Source organism: Macaca fascicularis, chromosome 2 (genome assembly GCF_037993035.2).
Source record: "Macaca fascicularis isolate 582-1 chromosome 2, T2T-MFA8v1.1".
Classification (NCBI taxonomy): Eukaryota; Metazoa; Chordata; class Mammalia; order Primates; family Cercopithecidae; genus Macaca; species Macaca fascicularis.
This window is the reverse complement of record NC_088376.1, coordinates 111,332,034-111,356,946: the sequence shown is the minus strand read 5'-3', so window position 1 is coordinate 111,356,946 and position 24,913 is coordinate 111,332,034. Positions and strand designations below refer to the sequence as shown.

At 42.1% G+C, this 24,913-nt stretch overlaps 1 protein-coding gene across 1 annotated transcript; it reads right to left on the bottom strand.

Annotated features, from left to right (window-relative positions):
- Positions 1-324: 324 nt before the first annotated feature.
- FBXW12 (F-box and WD repeat domain containing 12) lies at positions 325-23,512 on the bottom strand. Its single transcript, XM_015445847.4, is given in 11 exon segments — positions 325-495; positions 14,202-14,332; positions 14,409-14,587; positions 15,726-15,791; positions 15,794-15,932; positions 17,066-17,224; positions 18,115-18,324; positions 20,852-20,970; positions 22,517-22,674; positions 22,878-22,915; positions 23,364-23,512. Coding segments are annotated over 11 exon segments (1,386 nt in total). The 5' UTR covers positions 23,454-23,512; the 3' UTR covers positions 325-398.
- Between the last annotated feature and the right edge of the window lie 1,401 nt (positions 23,513-24,913).

Below are 24,913 nucleotides of genomic sequence, written 5' to 3'. Positions count from 1 at the left end.
CTCCCTCTGTCTTATCTTCTACCTTGGTCTCCACTGCCCATGTATTACCTTATAGAATTTGTTATCTCTTACAATCAAGAAATGGTTTAACTAGATCTCTTCAGCCATGTCATATGACCACTTCCATTGTTCTTTAATTTTCATTTTCTTCTAAGGGTCTCACTCTGTTGCCCAGGCTGGAGTGCAATGGCACAATCACAGCTCATTGCAGCCTCAAACTCCTGGGCTCAAAGGATCCTCCCACCTCAGCCTCCCAAGTAGCAGGGACTACAGCCATGTGCCACCACTTCAGGCCACAACATCTAAATTTCACTAAAATAATCATTCTGGGCTTGCAAACGAATTCTCTTTACTACATTGCAGAAGATGATGCAAGGTCAATTTTGTTAGTTTCCATATTACGTGTTCAAAGAATACATCACCAGCATGCTGTATTCACTTACTGTCACCGTAAGTACTATGCTTGCATTATCACACATCACACTGGAGATGCAGCTGTCAATGGAAAAATAAGATCATCAGTGAACAAAAGAAAAAGTAGGTATATCCATTGTTAATACTGAATTGGAACTTGACTAAGATATCAATATTCTTTCCAGGGAAAGTTACACTGATTATTATTTGCAGGAATAGCAATCTCAACCTGCTCTCAAATATTATTGCCAGAATTGTCAGTATCTGATTTGACAGATTATCTGGTTTAATGATGATTGGAGAGGTTTTTTTTTTTTTTTTTTTTTTTTTTTTTTTTTTGATACAGGGCCTCGCTGTGCTGCCCAGGCTGGAGTGCAGTGGCACCATGTCAGTTCACTGCAACCTCCATCTCCTGGGTTCAAATGATCCTTCCAACTCAGTCTCCCAAGTAGTTGTGACTACAGGCACACGCCACCATGCCCAGCTAATTTTTAAAAATATTATCTTGTAGGCCAGGCATGGTGGCTCATGCCTGTAATCCCAGCACTTTGGGAGGCCGAGGTGGGTGGATCACGAGGTCAGGAGATCAAGACCATTCTGGTTAACACGGTGAAACCCCGTCTCTACTTAAACTACAAAAAATTAGCCAGCGTGGTGGTGCATGCCTGTAGTCCCAGCTACTTGGGAGGCTAAGGCAGGAGAATTGCTTGAATCCGGGAGGTGGAGGTTGTGGTGAGCCGAGATCACGCTACTGCACTCCGGCCTGGGCGACACAGTGAGATTCCATCTCAAAAAAAAATGTATATAATATATATATTTTATATTATATATATATTAGATGTATATGTTTATATATTTTTTCTTGTAGAGATGGGGTCTCAGCATGTTGCCCAGGCTGGTCTCAAACTCCTGCACCCAAGCGATCTGCCTGCCTTAGCCTTCCAAAGTGCTGGGATTATAGGCATGAGCCATTGTGCCCAGCCCTAGATTTTTATTTTAAAATAGAATTCTGTTCCCTTTTGAGTATACCTGTTCTACTCCAATAGAATATCATAAGAGATGCCATGCTTCCCTCCCCACTGTGTGATGAGGGAATGGTGGGAGCATAGCTCTGTTGTCGATTCTTATTCTGCATTAATGAAGTGACAGTTTTACCCCTCTCCACCAGGAGCCCAGAAACTGTAGGGTTAGTACCCTGTTGACCACTCCTGCCTTGCACTAACTCAAGTAAAGGTGACACTTCTCCCCCTCCCCACCAGGCCCTGAAGACACAGAGATGGAATCCTGTCGACTATCTCCCCGAGTGCACTGACGTGAGTAGAAATGGTACCCCAGACCAGGTGTGGTGGCTGACTTCTGTAATCCCAGCACTTTGGGAGGCCAAAGTGGGTGGATTACCTCAGGTCAGGAGTTCTAGACCAGCCTGACCAACATGGCGAAACCCCATCCCTACTAAAAATACAAAAATTAGCTGAGCACAGTGGTGCGTGCCTGTAGTCCCAGCTACTTGGGAGGCTGAGGCAGAAGAATTGCTTGAAACCAGGAGGTGGAGGTTGCAGTGAGCCGAGATCATGCCACTGGCACTCTAGCCTGGGCAAAAGAGTGAGACTTCGTCTCAAAAAAAAAAAAAAAAAAAATGGTACCCCTTCCTCTGCCCACAAAGCACTGCAGAGATAATAGCTGAAAACATCCCCAAATTCATAGACCTATAGATTCAAAAAGTTAATCAAACCCAAACAGGTTAAACCCAAAGAATTTCATACCAGACATATCCTAATCAAATTTCTGAGAATTAAAAACAAAGGAAATAACCTGTACTCAACCAGAGCAAAATGACACATTATCTAGAGAGATACAAAGATTTGAATGACAATGAATTTCTCATCAGACATCATGGAAGCCAGAAGGAAGAGGCAAAACATTTTTCAAATGCTAAAAGAAGTTAATACGCCAATTAAAACAGAGTATCCCTGGTCAGCAGCAGAATGTTATAAACAAACAACAAATAAAGCATACAGAGTGTAGAAGGACCCCAAATAGCCAAAGCCATCTTGAGCAAACCTCATTACCACATTTGCTGGAGGCATCACATTACCAGATTTTAAAATACATCACAAAACTATAGTAATCAAAACATCATGGTTGTGGTGTTTTTGTTTTGTTTTTGTTTGTTTGTTTTTTGAGACTGAGTCTTGCTCTGTCACCCAGGCAGGAGTGCAGTGGCATGATCTCGGCTCACTGCAAGCTCTGCCTCCTGGGTTCATGCCATTCTCCCACCTCAGCCTCCCAAGTAGCTGGGACTACAGGTGCCCGCCACCACGCCCAGCTAATTTTTTTTGTATTTTTAGTAGAGACAGGGTTTCACCATGTTAGCCAGGATGGTCTTGATCTCCTGACCTCGTGATCCGCCCGCCTCGGCCTCCCAAAGTGCTGGGATTACAGGCGTGAGCCACCACGCCTGGCCGGTTCTTGTGTTTTCATCCCCAGAGACAAACTGTAAACAAACAAAAATCCAGCGTGGTACTGACATACATACAGATACATTGTCCAGTGGAATGGGATAGAAGGCCAGAAATAAACCCTCACATTTAAGGTCAATTGATTTTTGTTTTAAACAAAAGTACCAAGAACAGTCAATGGAGAAAGGACAGTCTCTTCAATACATGGTATTGGCAATGAAAAAGGAAAACTACAGACTAATATCCCTGATGAACACAGACGTGAAAATCCTCTAGAAAACAGTAGCAAACTGAATCCAACAGCAAATCAAAAAGCTAATTCACCATGATCAAGTAGTCTTCATTCCCGGGAGCAAGGTTGGTTCAACACATGCAAGTCAATAAACATGATTCCCCACATAAACAGAATTAAAAACAAAAAACCATATGATCATCTCGATAGACACAGAAAAAACTTTCAATAAAATGCAGTATCCCTTTGTGACAAAAACCCTCAAGAAACTAGGCATTGAAGGAGCATACCTTGAAATAAGAGCCATCAATGACAAATCCATAGGCAATGTCATAATGAATGGGCAAAAACTGGAAATATTCCCTTTGAGAACTGGAACAAGACAAGGATGCCTACTCTCACCACTCCTAGTAAACATAGTAGTGACTAGTAGTGATAGTAGTGATAGCTCTAGCTAGGAAGCCCTAGCTAGAGCAGTCAGCCAAGAGAAAGAAAGAAAGGGCATCCAAATAGAAAAAGAGGAAGTAAAACTATCTCTTTGTGGACAATATGACAATATGATTGATTTTGTGTGTGTGTGTGTGTCTGTGTGTGTGTGTCTGTGTGTATAGATATATATAATATGTATTTTTTAAAATCTCCCCAGAGAGGGTCTTGTTGTGTCACTCAGTCTGGAGTGCAGTGGCACAATCATGGCCCATTGCAGCCTCAACCTCTGGGCTCAAGTGATCTTCACACCTCAGCTTCTTGTGTAGCTGGGACCACCAGTGCACACCACCATGCCTGGCTAATTTTTTTTTTTTTGTAGAGACAGGGTCTCTGTATGTTGCCAAGGCTTGTCTTGAACTCCGGGGCTCAAGTGATCATCTTGCCTCAGCCTCCCAAAGTGCTGGGAATACATGCATGAGCCACTATGCTCCATGACAATATGATTCTATACAAAGAAAACCCTAAAGACTCTGCCAAAATGCTCTGGGAACTGAAACCAACTTCAATAAGTTTTCAAGATACAAAAATCAATGTACAAAAATCAGTAGTATTTCCATATACTGATACTGTTTAAGCTGAGAGCCAAATCAAGAATGAAACCTCATTTACAACAGCACCCCACAAAATAAATTACCTAGGAATACATCTACCCAAGGAGGTAAAAGATATCTATAAGGAGAACTACGAAACACTACTAGAAGCAATCATAGGCCAGATGTGGTGGCTCACGCCTGTAATCCCAGCACTTTGGGAGGCTGAGGCGGGCGGATCACTTGAGGTCAGGAGTTTGAGACCAGCCTGGCCAACATGGCCAAACCCTATCTCTACTAAAAATACAAGAATTGGCCAGGTGTGGTGGCACGTGCCTCTGGTCCCAGCTACTTGGGAGGCTGACGCAGCGGGATCTCTTGAACCCGGGAGGTGGAGGTTGTAATGAGCCGAGATTGCACCACTGCACTCCAGCCTGGGCAACAGAATAAGACTCTGTCTTAAAAAAAAAAAAAAAAAAAAAAAAAAAAAAAAAGTAAATCCTAGGTGACATAAAAAAAAAAATGCAAAAACATTTCATGCTCATGGAGAAGAAGCAGCAGTATCATTAAAATGGCCACAATCAACAGATTCAGTGTTATTCCTATCAAACTACCAATGTCATTTTTCACAGAACTAGGAAAAAACTATTCTAAAATTTATATGGTATCAGGAAAGATCCTGATTCCATGTTGAATAGCCAAAGCAATCTGGAGGAAAAAGAAGAAAGCCAGAGACATCAGTTTTCTGACTTCAAACTATACTATAATGCTATAATAACCAAATTAACATGGTATTGGCACAAAAACAGAATAAAGATTCAAGGAACAGAATAGAGAACCCAGAAATGAAGCCATACACCCACAGCCAACTGATCATCAACAAAAGTTGACAAAAAAACAATGGAGTAAAGACTCTCTATTCAATAAATGGTGCTGGGATAACTGACTAGCCAAATGTAGAAGAGTGAAACTGGACCCCTACCTTTCACCATACACAAAAATTAATTCAAGATGGATTAAAGGTTTAGATGTAAGACCCCAAACTATAGGAGTCCTAGAAGAAAACCTAAGGAAACACTATTCTAGACAACAGTGTTGGCTTCGGGAAAGAATTTATGACTCAGTCCTCAAAAGCAATTGCAATGAAAACAAAAATTGATAAGTGGGACCTAATTAAACAAAAGAGCTTCTGCACAGGCTGTACACGGTGGCTCACACCTGTAATCGCAACACTTCGGGAGGCTGAGGCAGACAGATCACTTGAGGTCAGGAGCTTGAGACCAGCCTGGCCAACATGGTGAAACCCTGTCTCTACTAAAAATACAATTAGTTAGGTGTGGTGGCGCATGCCTGTAATCCCAGCTACTCAGGAGGCTGAGGCAGGAGAATCACTTGAACCCAGGAGACGGAGGTTGCAGTGAGCCCAGAGCCCAGATTGTGCCACTGCACTCCAGCCTACGTGACAGAGTGAGACTCCATCTAAAAAACAAAACAAAACAAAAAAGGTTTTGCACAGTAAAAGAAACTATCAGAGTAAACAGATAACCTATAGAATGGTAGAAAATATTCACAAATCGAGCATCTGACAAAGGTCTAATATTCAGAACCTCTAAGGAACTTAAACAAGTCAAGTAAAAAACAAACCCATTAAAAAATGGGCAAACATGGACAGCTCAATGCAGCCTTGAACTCCTAGGCTCAAGCAATCCCCCAACCTTGGCCTCTCAGAGTGGTGGGATTACAGGCGTGAGCCACCATGCCTGATGATCTCACTTATACATGGAATCTAAATAAGTTAGACTCGGCCGGGCGTGGTGGCTCAAGCCTGTAATCCCAGCACTTTGGGAGGCTGAGACGGGCGGATCACGAGGTCAGGAGGTCGAGACCATCCTGGCTAACCCGGTGAAACCCCGTCTCTACTAAAAAGTACAAAAAACCAGCCGGGCGAGGTGGCCGGCGCCTGTAGTCCCAGCTACTTGGGAGGCTGAGGCAGGAGAATGGCGTAAACCCGGGAGGCGGAACTTGTAGTGAGCTGAGATCCGGCCACTGCACTCCAGCCTGGGCGACAGAGCGAGACTCCGTCTCAAAAAAAAAAAAAAAAAAAAAAAAAAAGTTAGACTCATAGATGTAAAAGATAAAATGGTGTTTACCAGAGGCTAGGCAGGGTCAGAGCAGAGGGTTAGACAGGGAACAGGGAGGTGTTAGTCAAAGGGTACAAAGTTTCAGTTCGTCAAGAGGAATAAATTCTGGTGAGCATGGTGGCTATAGTTAATAATAACATATTGTATGTTTCAGAATAGCTCAAAGAAATTTTAAATGTTTTCACCACAAATAAATGATAAATATTTGAAGGGATGGATAAGTAGCCCAATTTGATCATTTCAGTGTATACATGCGAGAAAACATCATATTGTACCCCATAAATATATACAAGTATTCTTTGTCCATTAAACTTTTGTATTTAAACTTAAAGGACAGATTAGCATAATGGATAAAAAGTGTGACCCAACCAGATTCTATCTACAAGAAACTCACTTCAAATATAATGATATAAGTAGGTTGGAAGTAAAAGAATGAAAAACAATATAACATGCAAATATTAACCAAAATAAAGCAGGAGTAGTTAAATTAGTATTCGATAAAGTAGACTTCAGGGCAAAGAAGATTATCAGGGACAAGGAGAGACATTACACAAAAACAAAAGGGCCAATTAACCTAGAAGATATATTAATCCAAAATGTGTATGCAGCAAGTTACAGAACTGCAAAATACATGAAAACTAATAGAACAAAGAGGAAAAATAATCCATAATAGGAAATTCAACAGTCTCTCAATTGATAGAATCACTATACTGAAAATCAGAAAGGATAGAAAAGAACTAAAGAAGATCAACCAAGGTGATCTAATTGTCATTTATAAAACATTGTGCCCAACAGGAGAAGAATACACATTCTTTTCAAGCTCACATGGAAACATGGAACATTCACCAAGATAGAGCATATCCTGGGTCACAAAACAAATTTTAACAAATATAAAAGAATGAAGAAAATATGGAGGGTGCTCTCTGGCCATAACAGCTTTAAATTAGAAAATCATGATCAAAAAGATCACAATAAAATCTCCAATCTTAGAAATTAAACATATTTTAGAATAGTCCATGACTCAAAGAGGAAAAGGGAAATATATGGAACTCAATGAAAATAAAAATAAAAATATGAGGATTGCAGCTAAAACAGTGTTTAATGGAGAATTTAGAACACCAAATGCTTATATTTCAAAAAGAGGTCAGAAATCAATGATCTAAGCATCCACCTTAAGAAACTAGAAAAGGTCAGGCACAGTGACTTATGCCTGAAATTCCAGAACTTTGGGAGGCTGAGATAGGCAGATTGCTTGAGCCCAGGAATTCAAGAGCAGCCTGGGCAAACTGGCAAAACCCCATCTCCACCCCCAAAAAAAAAAAAAATTAATTAATTAATTAAAAAATAGCCTAGTATGTAGGTGCACCCCTGTAATCCAAGCTACTCTGGGAGGTTGAGGTGGGAGGATCACTTGAGCCCAGAAGGCAGAGGTTGCAGTGAGCTGACATAACACCCCATTGCACTCCAGCCTGACAGGTTCAGGTCGTGTCTAAAAACAAACAAACTAGAAAAAATAGCAAAATAAAAGTAACCAGAAGCAAGAAAATAAAATTTAAGAGCTGACATAGACAAATCCAGAACAGCAAAATAGAGGTTAAAAAAATAAAATAAAATAAAAAGAGACCAAAGGCTGTTTCTTTGAAAAAATAATTAAAATTAATAAGCCTCTAGTAAGGTTGACCAAAAAACAAAACCAAAACAAAAAACACAGAAATGGCACAAATTACCAATATTATAAATTAAGGAGTTCATATTACAATTTTTTTTTTTTTTTTTGAGATGGTGTCTCACTGTCGCCCAGGCTGGAGTGCAATGGCCGGATCTCAGCTCACTACAAGCTCCGCCTCCCGGGTTCACGCCATTCTCCTGACTCAGCCTCCCGAGTAGCTGGGACTACAGGTGCCCGCCACCTCGCCCGGCTAGTTTTTTGTATTTTTTTTTTAGTAGAGACGGGGTTTCACCATGTTAGCCAGGATGGTCTCTATCTCCTGACCTCGTGATCTGCCCGTCTCGGCCTCCCAAAGTGCTGGGATTACAGGCTTGAGCCACCGCGCCCGGCCTCATATTACAAATTTTACAGGCATTAAGAGGATTAAAAGAAACAAATCTACACACATTTCACAAGTTAGATAAAATGACTGATTGCTGGAAATTCAAACTATAAAAACTCACCCATCATAAAATAGATAATCTGAGTTGTACTATAACTATTAAGGAATGTATAGTTAAAAGCTTTTCAAAAAAGTTATCTCCAGGCCCAGATTATTCTACTGAAGTTTACTAAACATTTAAGGGAGAAATAACACCCTGAGGCAGGAGAATCACTTGAACCCAGGAGGTGGAGGTTACAGTGAGCCAAGATCGTGCCATCACACTCCAGCCTGGGGGACAAGAGCAAGACTTCATTTCAAAAAGGAAAAAAAAAGGAAAAAAAAACTACAAACCAATATCCTTCAGAAACACAGAAGCCAACAATCATTAAACTCCATTCAGCAATATGTAAAAAGAGTAATAAAAAATGAGTAAGTGGGGTTTAGTCTAGGAATGCAAGGCTGATTTAATGTTCAGAAATTCCATATATCCAATAAAATAAATGAAGAAAATCCACTTACAACAGCACCCAAAATTGAAATACTTGAGTAAATTGAACCAAGGAGGTAAAAGATGTGTATACTGAAAACTATAAAACACTGATAAAAGAAACAGAAGACATAAATAAATGGAAAGCTATCCCATGTTCATAGATTGGAAGAATTAATATTGTTAAAATGTCCATATTCCCCAAGATGATCTACAGATTCAATGCAATTCCTATCAAAATTTCAATGACCTTTTCCACAGAAATAGAAAAAGCAATCCTAAAATGAATATGGAACCACAGAAGACCCCAAATACTCAAAGCAATCTTGAGAAGGAATAAAGCTGGAGGCATCATATTATCTGATTTCAAAACATATTATAAAGCTACAGTTATCAAAACAGCATATTGGCATAAAATCAGGCACATTGACCAACAGCTCAGAATAAATGATCCCAGAAATAAACCTGCACATTTATAGTCAATTGTTTTTCAACAAAGGTGCCAGGAACACATGATGGAGAAAGGACAAGCTCTTCAATAAATGGCATTGGGAAAACTGGATATTCACATGAAAAGAAAATAAGTTTGGGCTTTTTCTCACATCACATACAAAACTCAAAATAGATTAAAGACTTAAATATAAAACCTGAACTACAAGAAGAAAGTTCTGGGGAAAAGCTCTGTGACATTGATCTGGGCAATGATTTTTCGGATATGACCCCAAATGCACAGACAACAAAAGCAAAAATAGGTAAATGGGATTGCATCAACCTAAAAAGTTTCTGCACAGGAAATAAAACAGATCAAAAAGACAACCTATGGAATGGGAGAAAATATTTGCAAATTATACATATAAGGGTTAATATCCAAAATATATAAGAACTCGGCTGGGCGCAGTGGCTCAAGCCTGTAATCCCAGCACTTTGGGAGGCCGAGACGGGCGGATCACGAGGTCAGGAGGTCGAGAGCATCCTGGCTAACACGGTGAAACCCCGTCTCTACTAAAAAAAATACAAAAAACTAGCCGGGCGAGGTGGCGGGCGCCTGTAGTCCCAGCTACTCGGGAGGCTGAGGCAGGAGAATGGCGTAAACCCGGGAGGCGGAGCTTGCAGTGAGCTGAGATCCGGCCACTGCACTCCAGCCTGGGCGACAGAGTGAGACTCCGTCTCAAAACAAAAAAACAAAAAAACAAAAAAACAAAAAAACAAAAAAACAAAATATATAAGAACTCAATAGCAAGAAAACCACCATATTAAAATGGGCAAAGGTTCTTCATTGCCAACAAAATGGCCAACAAATATGTGAAAAAATGCTCAACATTATGAATTATCAGGGAAATGCAAATTAAAAATGCAATGAGATACCACCTCATTAGAGGTGTTAGAATGGTTATGGTCAAAAAGACGAAAGATAAACAAGTGTTGGTGAGGATATGAAGAAAAGGGAACCCATGTATGTTGTAGGTGGGAATGTAAATTAGTACAGCCTTATGGAAAACAACATGAAAGTTCCTCGAAACACTAAAAATAGGATTATCATATGATACAGCAATCCCACTTCTGGGTATACATCAAAAGGAATTGAAATCGGTATGTTGAAGAAACGTTTGTACTCTCATTACTCCCATGTTCACTTCAGCACTATTCACAATAACCAAGATATGGAATCAACCTAAGTGTACATCAATGGATGAATGGATAAAGAAAATGTGGTATATGTATACATACATATATATACACACACACACACACAATGGAACACCATTTAGCCTTAGAAAAGGGAATCTTGTCATGTGCAACAGCATGGATGAATCTGGAGTTCATTATGTTCAGTGAACTAAGCCAAGCACAGAAAGACAAATACTGCATCATCTCACTTATGTGTGACAACTTAAAAAAAAAAATCGAACTCACAGAAGCAGAGAGTGGAATGGTGGTTAACAGAGGCTGGGAGAGAGGGGGAATGAGGAGATGTTGGTCAAAGGGCCCAGCGTTTCCGTTAGGCAGGAGGAATAAGTTTCAGAGATCTGTGGCATGGTGACTGTAGTTCATAATAGTGTATCATATTGACAAATTTGCTGAGAGTAGATTTTAAGTATTTTTTTTACCACAAAAATACTGTATGAAGTGATTGATATATTAGCTTGATATAATCATTCTATAATATATACATCTATGAAATCACATTGTACCCATAAATATGTAATTGTTATTTGTTAATTAAAAACTAATAAGATACTCTGTCCTGACCACTAACAAAAAAAGAAAATCAATATAATTCACCTTACTAAGAATCTAAAAAAGAAAAATTATATGCTCATATCAATTTATGCAGAAAATGCCTTTGAGAAAATTCAACATCTATTCATGATAGTAAAAACCTCTCAGCCATCTAGGACTAGAAGAGAATGTTTTCAACCCAGTAAGGGGCATCTACAAAAACATACAGTGAATATAATAATAATAATGGTGAAAGACCAAACACTTTTCATCCAATGCAAGGATGTTGGCTCTCCACTCCAGTGCCACACAGGAGGTTATAGCCAGTGCAAAAAGGGAAGAACAACAAGGCATACATTTGAAAAGAAAGAAAGAAAGAAAGCTGTTTGACAAATGACATGATTGTCTACATAGAGAAAGCACAAAGTCTCTACCAATCTATGAATAAAAGCTTTTAGAATAAATGAGTTTAGCAAGGTTGTGGGATACAAAATCAGTATACAAAAGTCAGTCATATTTCTATATACTAGTAATGAAAAATGGAAATTGAAATAAGACAGTACTCTTTATAATAGCATCAAAACAATGAAATATTTAGGTATAAGTTTTACAAATATGTGCAAAATCTTTGTCCTAAAAACTACAAAAACACTGATAAAATAAATTAAAGATGGCCTAAAACAGTAAGAGACATTCAGGTTCAAGTATTGAAAGAGCCAAAATAGTAAAGATGCCAATTCCCCCTAATTAATCTCTAGATCTACAAATTCCAATATAAATCTCAGCAGAATTTTTGTAAAAATTTACAAACCAATTCTAAAATTCACTTGGAAAACAAGGGAACCAGAATAGTCTGAATAATTCTGCAAAAGAACAAATTAGTGGACTCATATTATCTGATTGCAAAGTCTCTATAAAGTTACATTTTCAACATAGTGTGTTATTTGATAAGATACATATATAGATGATTGGAACAAAAGAGAAAGTCTCAAAATTAACCCATGTAAATATGGTTGATTTTGGACAAAGGTACACAGGCAATTCAATGGAGAAAAAAGAGTTTTTTCAACAAATGGTGCTGAATCATTAAACATTCATATGCAAAAAAAAATACACCTTGATCTTTATCTTTCCCTTATAAGATTTAACTCAAAATACATCAGAGACCTAAATGTAAAACCCCAAACTGTAAAACTTTTAGAGGAAATCTTAGAACATCTCTGTGATCTTGGGTTAGGCAAAGATTTCGTAGGTACAATGCCCCAAGCCCAGTCATTTTAGAAGAAAAATTGTACTTCACAGTTAACACTTGCTCTTTGAAAGACACCGTGAAGAGAGTAGAAAGACGAAGCAGAGTGGGAGAAAGTATTTGCAAACCCTTATCTGATAAAAGACGTGTATTCCAAATATATAAAGGACTATCAACACTCAATATTAAGAAACTCAATATTAACAACCCAATTAAAAAATGGTCAAAAGATTTGAAAAAATGTGTCAAAGAAGATATGTGGATGGCAAATAAATTGCTCAATGTCACTGGGAAAAGGCACAATAAATATCACAATGAGGTATCACTATACATCCATTCAAATGTAAGACAGAAAACAAATCCCGGGAAAGTATTTGAAGTTATTGAAAGGAAATAAGTATTTATGATTGGTGTAGGCTAAAATTTATTAGATACAGAGAGCAAAAACCATGAAAGTCTGCTAAGCACGATCACAGATATTCAAAGTATTTTTGCCTCAAAACACTGGAAAATAATTATCTGAACGTAGACATTTTCCTATTCTTGTAAAAAAGTTAATAACAGCAGCATGATACTTCCTAGTGTGGACATACGACGGTAATTTAAACAATCTCTTATGTTTGGGCACTTAGGGAGTTTCCAGCTCTTGACTATCACAACTGCTGTAACAAACAGCCAATGTACTTGAATGATTGGAGGTATAGCTTCACAGTAAATTCTTTTGAGTGGTGTTGGCAGTGCAAAGGATATATGTATTTTCTTAGATGTTGCCAATAAAGCACTATAAGCAGTATAATGACTAGCAATAATCTGGAAGAAAATGTCTGCAAAGACTTAGGAGTCAAGACTTCTACGTGTATTACGTAAAATCTCAAGAAAAACAATTTAAAGGCAAGCAAACCAGGGGCAAAAATCAACAAAATGGAGGGAAAGGCAGCTCACTGAAGCAGCCACCAAGTGGCTAATGAACTCACAAAAGGCACAACTTAGCAAGAAAACACAGGGTATTGAGGACATAATCTATCCACTGCTCGTGGGAATATAGATTGAGAGCCACTTTGGGAAGACTTTTAACATCTATTGCAAGTGCCGTGACTTCAAGAACTAGTGATTCTCTTTTCAGGCATGAGTTTATTGATATCTATCCTCAAAGAATCTTAAAAAAAAAAAAAAAAATCCCTGTTCTCCCTTCATTCATCTTGATGTAGAAATTAGAAGTTTTTGGCCGGGTACGGTGGCTCACGCCGTAATCCCAGCACTTTGGGAGGTCGAGGCAGGCGGATCACGAGGTAGGAGATCGAGATGTCAGGAGATCAAGATCATCCTGGCCAACATGGTGAAATCCCTTCTCTACTAAAAATACAAAAATTAGCCAAGTGTGGTGGCACCATGCCTTTAATCACAGCTAGTTGGGAGGCTGAGGCAGGAGAATTGCTAGAACCCGGGAGTCGGAGGTTGCAGTGAGCTGAGATCACGCCACTGCACTCCAGCCTGGTGACAAAGGGAGATTCCGTCTCAAAAAAAAAAAAAAAAAAAGGCCAGGCGCGGTGGCTCAAGCCTGTAATCCCAGCACTTTGGGAGGCCGAGACGGGTGGATCACGAGGTCAGGAGATCGAGACCATCCTGGCTAACACGGTGAAACCCCGTCTCTACTACAAAATACAAAAAAACTAGCCGGGTGAGGTGGCGGGCGCCTGTAGTCCCAGCTACTCGGGAGGCTGAGGCAGGAGAATGGCATAAACCTGGGAGACAGAGCTTGCAGTGAGCTGAGATCCGGCCACTGTACTCCAGCCTGGGTGACAGAGCGAGACTCCGTCTCAAAAAAAAAAAAAAAAAAAAAAAAAAAAAAGTGTTCAGGGAATGTTTAGGTCACAAAACAGAGCTTACTCATCTGTTGTGGGATCATGCCATATGTTTTCCAGGCGATAGCAGCTCCTGAGGTATGGATGGCGGCCTCCTTCTTCCCACATGTACACGTGCACAGAGTTCTTGGACGTGGTGAGCACATAGCGAGGATCCTTCCAAGGATAGCCAGAGTGAGTGGCCAAGGAGTCAAAGTCAGATCAAAAAGCAGTGGAGCAGAATCATACATACCACCCAGAAGCTGTCGATGGCTGCCTGGTGGTCCTCAAATCGTTGCAGCAGGAAGCCAGTGATGCTGAAGAGTAACAAGTATGGCCCATTGGTAAAGACAATCGTATATCCATCATTGGCTCCCATCCAAACAGGGGACTCCAGATGAGCTGCCAACTGGAAACTTGCAATCTTATGTACTGTTTTCATGTAAAACACACATATATACACACACATAAGGAAGTAAATATCAGATCATTGAATAAGAACAATATCTTCACACTGAATAAAAAAGCATAGTCCCCACTTCCACAGACTTCATTCCAGGGAGGAAAATGAAGGGTAGTCCAGTGGCCTGACAAATACATATCACTGACTGTGGTTAACAGGTGCTAGGACACACGAACAGAAGTTTGTGGAAAATAAACAATCCCCTGGGCATTGAGGCAAAACCTGTAATGGGAAGGAACATTGGAATGCAGGCCCTAAAACATGATGGAAATCTATATGGGTTCACCCAAGAGGGCAGGGTCGGGGTAGAGATCAGCATGGGTATTAGAGCCAAACTGGGGAGGGTTCACCCCCAGCTAAAGAAATCCCCTACTCCTGGCCGGGCGCGGTGGCTCACACCTGTAATCCCAGCACTTTGGGAGGTCGAGGCAGGCTGATCATGAGGTCAGGAGATCGAGACCATCCTGGCTAACATGGTGAAACCCTGTCTCTACTAAAAACACAAAAAATTAGCCGGGCATGCTGGCGGGCGCCTGTAGTCCCAGCTACTTGGGAGGCTGAGGCAGGAGAATGGTGTGAACCCAGGAGGTGGAGCTTGCAGTGAGCCGAGATTGCGCCACTGCACTCCAGCCTGGGCGACAGAGCGAGACTCCGTTTCAAAAAAAAAAAAAAAAAGAAAAAAAAGAAATCTCCTGCTCCCTTTTTACAGACTGACCCATTTATTATAGCTAAACATGAATGACTGTGTAATGAGGAAGAGAAACAAGCATTTCTTTTTTTTTTTTTTTTTTTTGAGACGGAGTCTCGCTCTGTCGCCTGGGCTGGAGTGCAGTGGCCGGATCTCAGCTCACTGCAAGCTCCGCCTCCCGGGTTTACGCCGTTCTCCTGCCTCAGCCTCCCGAGTAGCTGGGACTACAGGCGCCCGCCACCTCGCCCGGCTAGTTTTTTTGTATTTTTTAGTAGAGACGGGGTTTCACCGTGTTAGCCGGGATCGTCTCTCGATCTCCTGGCCTCGTGATCCGCCCGTCTCGGCCTCCCAAAGTGCTGGGATTACAGGCTTGAGCCACCGCGCCCGGCCACAAGCATTTCTAATGTGGCACAGCCTACCTTGGATGACTGTTTGGCCTCCAGTCCTCTTGGTTGTTAGATCAAAGGTGACAAATTCTTTTTTTCAGGGTTACTTTGGGACATCAGTGTCAGCCTGTTTTTCACCTTTGGGGTCCAGCAGGCACTGACACATAATTTATGTGGGAGAGAGGTAGATAGAGGAGCACTGCCTTCTGATGGTCTCAGTAAGGACTCTGTGAGGAATACCTAAAGAGAGCATCGCGTGCGTGATCAGGGGAAGGGAACTTATAGCCTCTCAGTACAGGAGTGACTCCAGAAGAGCCTTCTTAGAAATTCTCATCTTGTGGCTAAAGCTTTGTTCAACATCTCAGGAGTGATGAGGGGTCACTGCTTACCACTCCAGCCTACAAGGAACTCACTGTCTTCCTATCCTTCCTGTCCCATTCACAGAACAGTGTCCCTGAAGCATACCAAGGGGTTACAAAACCATCTCACCATGTTGAACCCTTGGTCAAGTTGAGGTTGGCTAAGCAGATTTTCCCTTCTTGGGGAACAAGTCAAGGACTGTGTGGCTTTTACTACCTGCCTTCTGAACTCTTCCCTCTTTGGTGCCCAGTCCACTAGTGCCCCCCTACAAAAGGCCTGCTCAAAGGCCAAAGCCTTCCTCAGAGTGATATTCAGAGGCTGTTGCATATTCAGTTACTTTTGGACTTCTCTATACTTTCCAGCCAACATAGATAAAAGTAAAGAAGGCAAAAGAGAACAAGGTCAAAGATATTTTTGTAAAAAACAAATTTTTTTTTCTTTTAAGAGGTAGGGTCTCGCCATGTTGCCCAGGTGGGAGTGCAGTGGCTATTCACAGGAGCAATCCCACTACTGATCAGCATGAGAGTTTAGACCTGTTCTGTTTCTGACCTGGGCCAGTTGACCCCTCCTTAGGCAACCTGGTGGTCCCCTGCTTCCAGGAGGTAAACGTATTGATGCCAGACTTAGTGTGGACACCCTATCAGCATAGTACTCTATGGCCTGGAACTCCTGGGCTCAAGCGATCCTCCCGCTTCAGCCTTCTGAGTAGGTGGGACTATAGGTGCACGCCACCATGCCCAGCAATCCCTATTTCTTGATACCTGTCTCACCCTCCTCCATTTCTTTGGCAAATTCGGGCTTCATGAATGAGTTTTCATTAACATTTGCCACATCAACTGGATGTTGTTGCTTCAAAGAACATTGTTTCCTGATCATCACAATGGATTCCCCTTGTGATATGGTCTGAGAGAGGGAGCAGTGTGCCTGGTCCTCACTGAGCTCTGCAGTTTCTCTGCATGCTTCCTAACTTGACATTCCCATCCTGAAGTTCAAATACACAGAACAGCACCTACCTGTGGCAAGGTACGACGATATGTCCCACATGCAAATATCCATTTCTTGTCAGGAGAGCAGTGTAGAAATACAATACCATATTGAGATGCAGTAACTTTAGAAACATCCCTTAACCCAGGCCGTGTAAATGTGTAGATGTTACCTGCAGCATCACCAACCTGAAACCAAAACATCCCCACCACATCAATAGGAAGATATGTGAAATCCTAAAGTACAGAGGAGGCAGCACTGTCAGCTGCAAGATATGCCACCGTTTCTTCAATCACATAATGGAGATCAAAACCTCTGACCAGTCTAGCTTGAGACACTGTTGGGATAATCCCATGGAATAAAACTTTCCAAGCCCCAAAGCATTCTTCTCAAGGACAGTTATTCATTAGCACATCAACACTATGCTTTTTCTCAATGTCACCCAAAGCCATCTCTCTCCCTCGACTATCCCCAACCAAGTTCATGGACTGGACAATAACACACACTGGAAAGAGGCACATATAAAGTAATTCAGAAAGTTTTTGGCTTTTTGTTTTTAGAAGAATGGCTGGGGAAATGTACTTGAGGCAAGTCAAGGGCCAAGATAGCATGGAGGTTTGTATAACATTCATTGATATATTGTGATTGACTCACAGGGTATGTGGAAGGGATGACTACAAGAGAAATAGGCTGGGTGTGGTGGCTTATACCTGTAATCCCAGCACTTGGGAGGCTGAGGTGGGCAGATCATGAGGTCAGGAGTTCAAGACCAGCCTGGTCAGCATGGTGAAACCCTGTTTCTACTAAAAATACAAAAAATTAGCCAGGCATGGTGGCGTGTGCCTGTAGTCCCAGCTACTCAGGAGGCTGAGGCAGGAGAATTGCTTGAACCCAGCAGGCAGAGGTTACAGTGAGCAAAGATCACACCACCGCACTCGAGCCTGGGCAACAGAGTGAGACTCCATCTCAAAAAAAAAAAAAAAAAAAAATAGGGATAGGACAGTAATGTGACACGGATGCCTGACAAAACAGCAGGCATTTGATTTTTTGGTCCCCTCTAAATTCAGGGCTCACTTACCGTCAGGAATGGGCCATCCTTTGTGAGATAGGCTTCCATGCCATAACAGGACTCTGGCATGCGGAGAATGGCCAGAGCATCCCTGTCCTGACAGTTCCACACTTTGATAGTTTTTTTCTGATCCATAGTGATGGCAAGATGCATCTGAGGAAGGGTTACCAGATTTAAGAAATAGAACTCATGGACTGGGCTTGACCAGATCATGGTGCCCTAGAGAACAAGAGTAATACAATCTATGTTCAAGGAACTCTTACATCTACTGTGCTTTCATTCTGTCCATGTTTATTTGGAAGTCTCTTCCAAATCAGATCTTCTTGCTTCTGGCAAAAGATATGAAAATTCTCCACATCTCAATATTTTGGAGGAGTGAACACAAAAACAGGAACTACACACTATGCTCAGAGACAAGAACTTGGTACATAACAGGTGCAAAGAATGATCAGACTTCCTGAGTTCAAATCACTTCTGCCTCCTACTAACAGTACAGCTTCAGCAAGTTGCTTTCTATCATGCCTTCTAATGAGGCTGTCATTACGTTTCACAACTCATGAAACATACTTAGAATTTTGCCTAGGACACAGTAGGAACCCAGAACGCATTAACTATCATTAAAATTGTTATTCATTCATCAACCTTGTACATTACATATAAGATAGAATAGTTCTTTCTAGATGATTCTTTAGCCTTTAAAAAAATTGTGAAGTATATCATACAAGAAAAGAGCACGAAGTTTAATAAATTATCACAAGTGAATGCTAATGTACCACTTCTAAGCCCTCCCAAAATCCCCTTTGCATGTGCTCTATTTCACAACTCCCCCATGGCTCCCCACACTCAAATGTAATCACTATTTTGATTCCTCACACTATAACAAGTTGCCTATGCAGTAATATCTATGGCCACATAACCAAGCATCCCAAAATTTAGTGGCTTGAAACAGGCTTTTGCTAACTCAGTTTCTTTTGATCAGAAATTCAGGGGCAGCTTGACTGGATAGTTCTGGCTGTAGGTCTCTTGAGGGTGAAGTCAAGTTTCACTTCCAAGACGGCTTCTCATATAGCTGTGTAAGTTGATGTTGGCTACTGGCAGGGGTCCTCAGTCCCTCACCACACAGATCTTCTCTGGAGGGCTGCTTGAGAGCTCTCATAACACTGTGACTGGATTTCTAAGAGCTAATGACCCATGAGTGAAGAATTGTCTTCTGTGACAGCTTCAGAAATTATACATCATAATTTCCACAATATTCTATTGGTTCCACAGGTCAGCCCTATTCACTGCGGCAGTGGACTATACAAGATTGATCGTGATTATTGTTGGGCAAAGATATTTGGGCCATCTCAAGAGACTGGCAGCCGTAGCCTGCCCCATAGCCTCCAGTGATTCACTTTCCCCTACATGAAAATATATCCACCATCTCCCAATGCTCTCAAATGTCTCATACCATGATAGTATCATTGCAGAATCTAGGATCTCATTGTTTCTAGGTCCAGGTATAGATGAAGCTCTGTAGATTCAGTTTATCTTGATGTGAAAATCTTCGAACTAAATATACAAGTTATCTGTCCCTCACCATCCCCAAAGTACAAGTGTGGGGTAAGCGCAGGATAACAGTCGCTGTCATTCAGAAAAGGTGAAAATGGAAAAATAGGAATCACTGCTACAAGAAATTTTGAAATCCAATAGAAAACATGCTGGCAATTTGTTGATTAGGACGCAAGGCCCAAGAAAGATTTTTGATGACTCTTGGTTCTACTCTCTAGGTTCTTGATTCTGTCTGAGTCATCCTTTACTTTCTATATATGGTGGCCCAATTTTTCAGCTAAATTGTTTTGGTAGTCTGCTTCCTGCCAAAGTTCTGAAATCCAAAAAGCCTGTTTTCCTTTTGTGTGTTTTGGCCCCTTTAAATCCAAGCTGGCAGTGTTTCTGCCAATGTAATTCTCTTTAACAAAAACTTTGTGGGTCTAAGAACCTCACTGCAGTTTATACAATTAGACAAAAGCCACACTCAATTTTGAGATAAATCCTTTGTGCGCCTTGGAGATCATCTGAGCTAGAGACTACTTTCTGAAAAAACCAATATAACAAATGCCAATTATTGACAAAGAGGCAATAGAACAGGTAATAAACATGCACAAAGCCCAAACATTATTTCACAAATGCACTCCATGTTATTGATAGAAAATAAGACCTTACACAAATTTATAGATAGAAACACAAATTAAAAAGTAAATTCTCAGCCAAGCGCAGTGGCTCACGCTTGTAATCAAAGCACTTTGGGAGGCCGAGGTAGGCGGATCACGAGGTCAGGAGATTGAGACCATCCTGGCTAACACGGTGAAACCCCATCTCTACAAAAATACAAAAAAATTAGCTGGGTGTGGTGATGGGCACGTGTAGTCCCAGCTACTTGGGAGACTGAGGCAGGAGAATGGCGTGAACCCGGGAGGCGGAGCTTGCAGTGAGCCGAGATTGCACCATTGCACTCCAGCCTGGGCAACAGAGTGAGACTCCATCTCAAAAAACAAACAACAAACAAACAAAAACAACAACAACAAAAGTGAATTCTATGTGTGTCTATGGTCCAAATGAAAAGGTCACAAATTACATGATAGAAAACCTGATTTGACACTTTGTTTTTGTTACCACTTCCGAGTATTTTCCTCTCAGCACTTCCGTTTCACATACAGAACAGGATGGATGCAATGCAGTACTTTTGCTACATATTGGCCAGACTCACCTCTTGCACATCCCAGGCGCAAAGCTCTTGCTTTGGAGATACACCACAAATGACTGATTTCTCCTGTTCATCCATTGTCAGGCTATTTCCTGAGAGATAAGCCAACTCCATGTCATATGCTAGAAGGAAACACAGAAGACTTGGCCACCAGATAGTTAAGGGATGATCCAAACCAAAAGAAGATAATTTAAAATATTTCTGTACCCTCTTAGGAAGGTTTGGGTAACAATATGAAGAAGATAGAAATTGGGCTCCAGAGTCATCCAAACACAGGTTCCCATGGCAGACTGGCCATTTGGGAGATGTTGGCCAGCTTGCTTTTCCTTTTAATCCTCAGTTTCCAAAGATATAAAAGGCATATTAAAATATCTCCATCAGAGAACTTTTCTGAGTTTTAAAAGCGTTATCAAGTCCAGGCACAGTGGTTCACGCCTGTAATCAGAGCATTTTGGGAAGCTGAGGTGGGCGGATCACTTGAGGCCAGGAGTTCGAGACTGGTCTGGCCAACATGTTGAAACCCTGTCTCTACTAAAAATACAAAAATTAGCATGGTGGCAGGTGCCTGTAACCCCAGCTACTTGGGAGGCTGAGGCATGAGAATTGCCTGAACCCAGGAGGCGGAGGTTGCAGTAAGCCAAGATCACGCCACTGCACTCCAGCCTGGGTGACAAAATGAGACTCTGTCTTAAAAAAAAAAAAAAAAAAAAAGTTATCAGGATTAGGTCAGGTACAATGGCTCATGCCTGGGAGGCCAAGGTTGGAGGATCGCTTGAGCTCAGGATTTCAAGACCTGCCTGGGTAACAAAGTAAGACCTAATCTGTACCAAAAAATTAAAAAATTATGGCTGGGCATGGTGGCTTATGCCTGGAATCCCAGCAATTTGGGAGGCCAAGGCAGGTGGATCACTTGAGGTCAGGAGTTCAAGACCAGCCTGGCTAATATGGTGAAAACCTATCTGTACTAAAAATATAAAAATTAGCTAGGCATAGTGGTAAATGCCTGTAATCCCAGCTACTCAGGAGGCTAAGGCAGGAGAATCACTCGAACCCAGGAGACAGAGGCTGCAGTGAGCTGAGATCGTGTCATTGCCCTCCAGCCTAGATGACAGAGCAAGACTCAACCTCAAAAAAAAAAAAAAAAAGTTAGCTGGTTGTGGTGGGGCACCCCTGTAGTCCCAGTTACACAGGAGGCTGAGGCAGGAGGATCTCTTGAGCCCAGGAGGTTGAGGCTTTATCTCTATAAAAAATTTTTAAAATTAGCCTGGGTGACAGGGCCAGACCCTGTCTCTAAATAAATGCATACGTAGGCTCTACTGCTACAGCCTCAACCTCCTGGGCTCAAGAGATCCTCCTGTTTTTTAAAGTTTCCCATTAATTTTTTATTTTGATCTTGGGAGGGATGAGAAGCCTTAGGAAAAAGGGAGTAACAGGACCTGATTTTATGTTGTGAAAAAAATCACTCTAGTTTGTTCATTCAGCACAGATGGCGGGGACAAGAGGAAGCAGGGAGACATCGCATGGTACCACGGCAAACCAGTCTGGTTCAATTTTAATTCCTTTTCCCTTCACTGAATGAGAACACACAACTGCACACAGCAAAAATCAAATAGAGTGGACCTCTGAAAACAAGTTTCTCATGTTCCTCTAGGGCACCTGTCCCCATACCAATGTTCTTCGTGACTTTGTAGATAAAGTTATGCGGCTGTGCCAATGCCAACCGAAGCTCCTTCCTTCTTTGATGCAGGAAAAATTTCTTCCATGTGTGTGTGCCCAGGTGTTGATTGGTGAAGTTGCTGCAGTCCCATCTCTGCAGAGATAGCGACCTGGAAACAGAGTCACAGTCCCATCAGGCTGTTCTCAGTCAGTTCACCTCCTCAGAGCTCTGGTTATATCACAACCCCCTACTCACACTAACTTTCTGTGTATATCTCACAACACAGCCACACACAGGCCTCGGTACACAGCACGGGTGCGCAGTCAGATGATCTCCTCTCCCCTTCCCTCCTTACCCTTTCCCTTTCCTTACCTCCACAGGAAATCGCTCTCTGCAATCCTATTCCAATGCTATGGGAGAAAGGAAGAGACAAGCAGGCAATCAGGTACATCAGAGAGCAGGGGCAATCCTCTGCTATTATTTGTTCTGGGAGCTGGGCCGGCACAGGTTAATCAGCTGGGATTCCAGCTCTCAAAGCACTCCCCAGTGCGGGGAGATAAGGAAATGGTAACAACTGAGACCTGTCACTGCTCATACAAGCGCTGGGTATTCCCATGAGTTCACAGGAAGACGTTCTGATTTCCTAGGGCTTGAAATGGGAGCCTCAAGGACTGTTTAGTCAGCACAACTCTTGGATGTCAGATTGTCCTTTCCGTTTAACAGAATATGAGGCCTTCAGAGTGAAGGATGCTAACCCCCAAAGCCTCAATGTAGCCCTCTGCTATTCTGCAAAGTGGTGCTCAAACTGGTCGAGAGAAGCAGCTGGCGTGGGGGCAGTGGGAGGTGGAAGGCCTTTACCTTGTTCACCTGGGAAGCCTGCAGCAAGCCAAACAGGTCCAGGAAAGAGAAGATTTGCTTCAAAGCTAAGTCAGGCAATTGGATCTCCATTTCACACAGCCTGAACACACATCCACTTTCCTTTCTCCTCTCTGGGCTGCTCTGAATTTAAAGGCTTTGCCAAAGTCTGCAGCACTTGTAAAGATTTTCACCCCTGCCCATCTGTGTGCAGTAGAAACAAGCTGCAGGTGTGCAGACTCCCGGGCTGACCTCCACCCCGGCCTCTCCCCTGGGGCCTCATCCACACAGCTGGCGGCATCCCTACCTAAACCCACGTGTTAGTGCTGTTCATTGTTTACAGGAGCTCAGCAACACCTGTGCACTGTGAGCTGGAGGTGCAGAACCTGGGGCAGCCCCAGCTGCAGATGAAGTTGTCAGGACCCTCTAGGAAATGTCATCGAATGCACTCACTTTGATCAGATCCCAGTGTCTCTATGACTCTATTTAAGTTCCAAACTCCTGGAATTGGAGTCAGCTTGCCCCGTGTCTGTGCCTATCATAGGATCTTGAATCTGGTGAGTGGGGCTCATCTCTCAGCGCCAGCACGGCCTCTGGGTTTCTACCTTCTCACATTTAACTTTGCAGTGGAGGAGAAAGAACGTGCCAAGGCAGCTTCTCCACAGAGGTCCGCGCAAAGGGAGCAGGCCTTGCTGGGGATGGCTCTCCCAGCCGGTGGCTTTCCCTGGGATGTGACGCTTTCCCACAGTTACAGATCTCCCAAGAACCTGACAACTCATTCTGGGATTGTCTAAAGACCGTGTCATAGCCTGAGTGTTTGTGTCCTCTCAAAATTCCTATGTTGAAATTCTAACCCTCAGTGTGATTGGAGGTGGGGGGCCTTTGGGAGGTAAGTGGGTCACAGGCAGTGAGTCCTTATGATGGGACCAGTGCCCTAATAAAAGGGACCCCAGAACACTCTCTAGCCCTGTTTATGTCATATGAGGACATGAGAAGGTGTCAGCTGCAACCTGGAAGAAGGCCCACACCAGAACCTGACCATGCCAACAGGTGAATCTTGGACTTCTCACCTCCAAAATTTTGAGAAATAAATTTGTTGTTTGTAAGCCACCCAGTCTATGGTACTTCGCTGCAGGATAAGACGGGGGTCCCTCTGTGAGGCTCAGCGGCCAATCCTTCTTAAAACTGCTGCCTCCAGGCAGACACACGGGAGTGGTTGTTGGGAGGCCCATTTATGACACAGTAGTAAGAGAGGAAAATTACAAATTGATATTGTGAGGAATTAAAAAGGAAAAGCAAAGATCAAGAAGCACCTAAAGGGGCATGGGGAAAGGCGAGACAAGGGATGTGTGGAGAGAAGTGAGAGAAATACAAGGGGAAAAGATTTGTATTTCATTAAAAGGAAATAATGCAGAGAGCCAGGGCCGTGGAAGGACACAGGAGGAGAGAAAGCTTGGAACAGACTCGACTGTAGAGGAACAGAATTAATGCAAAGATATAGAGGTCTGAGAAATAAAACACTTTAAAATATGACAAGGGAAGAGAAGAAACAG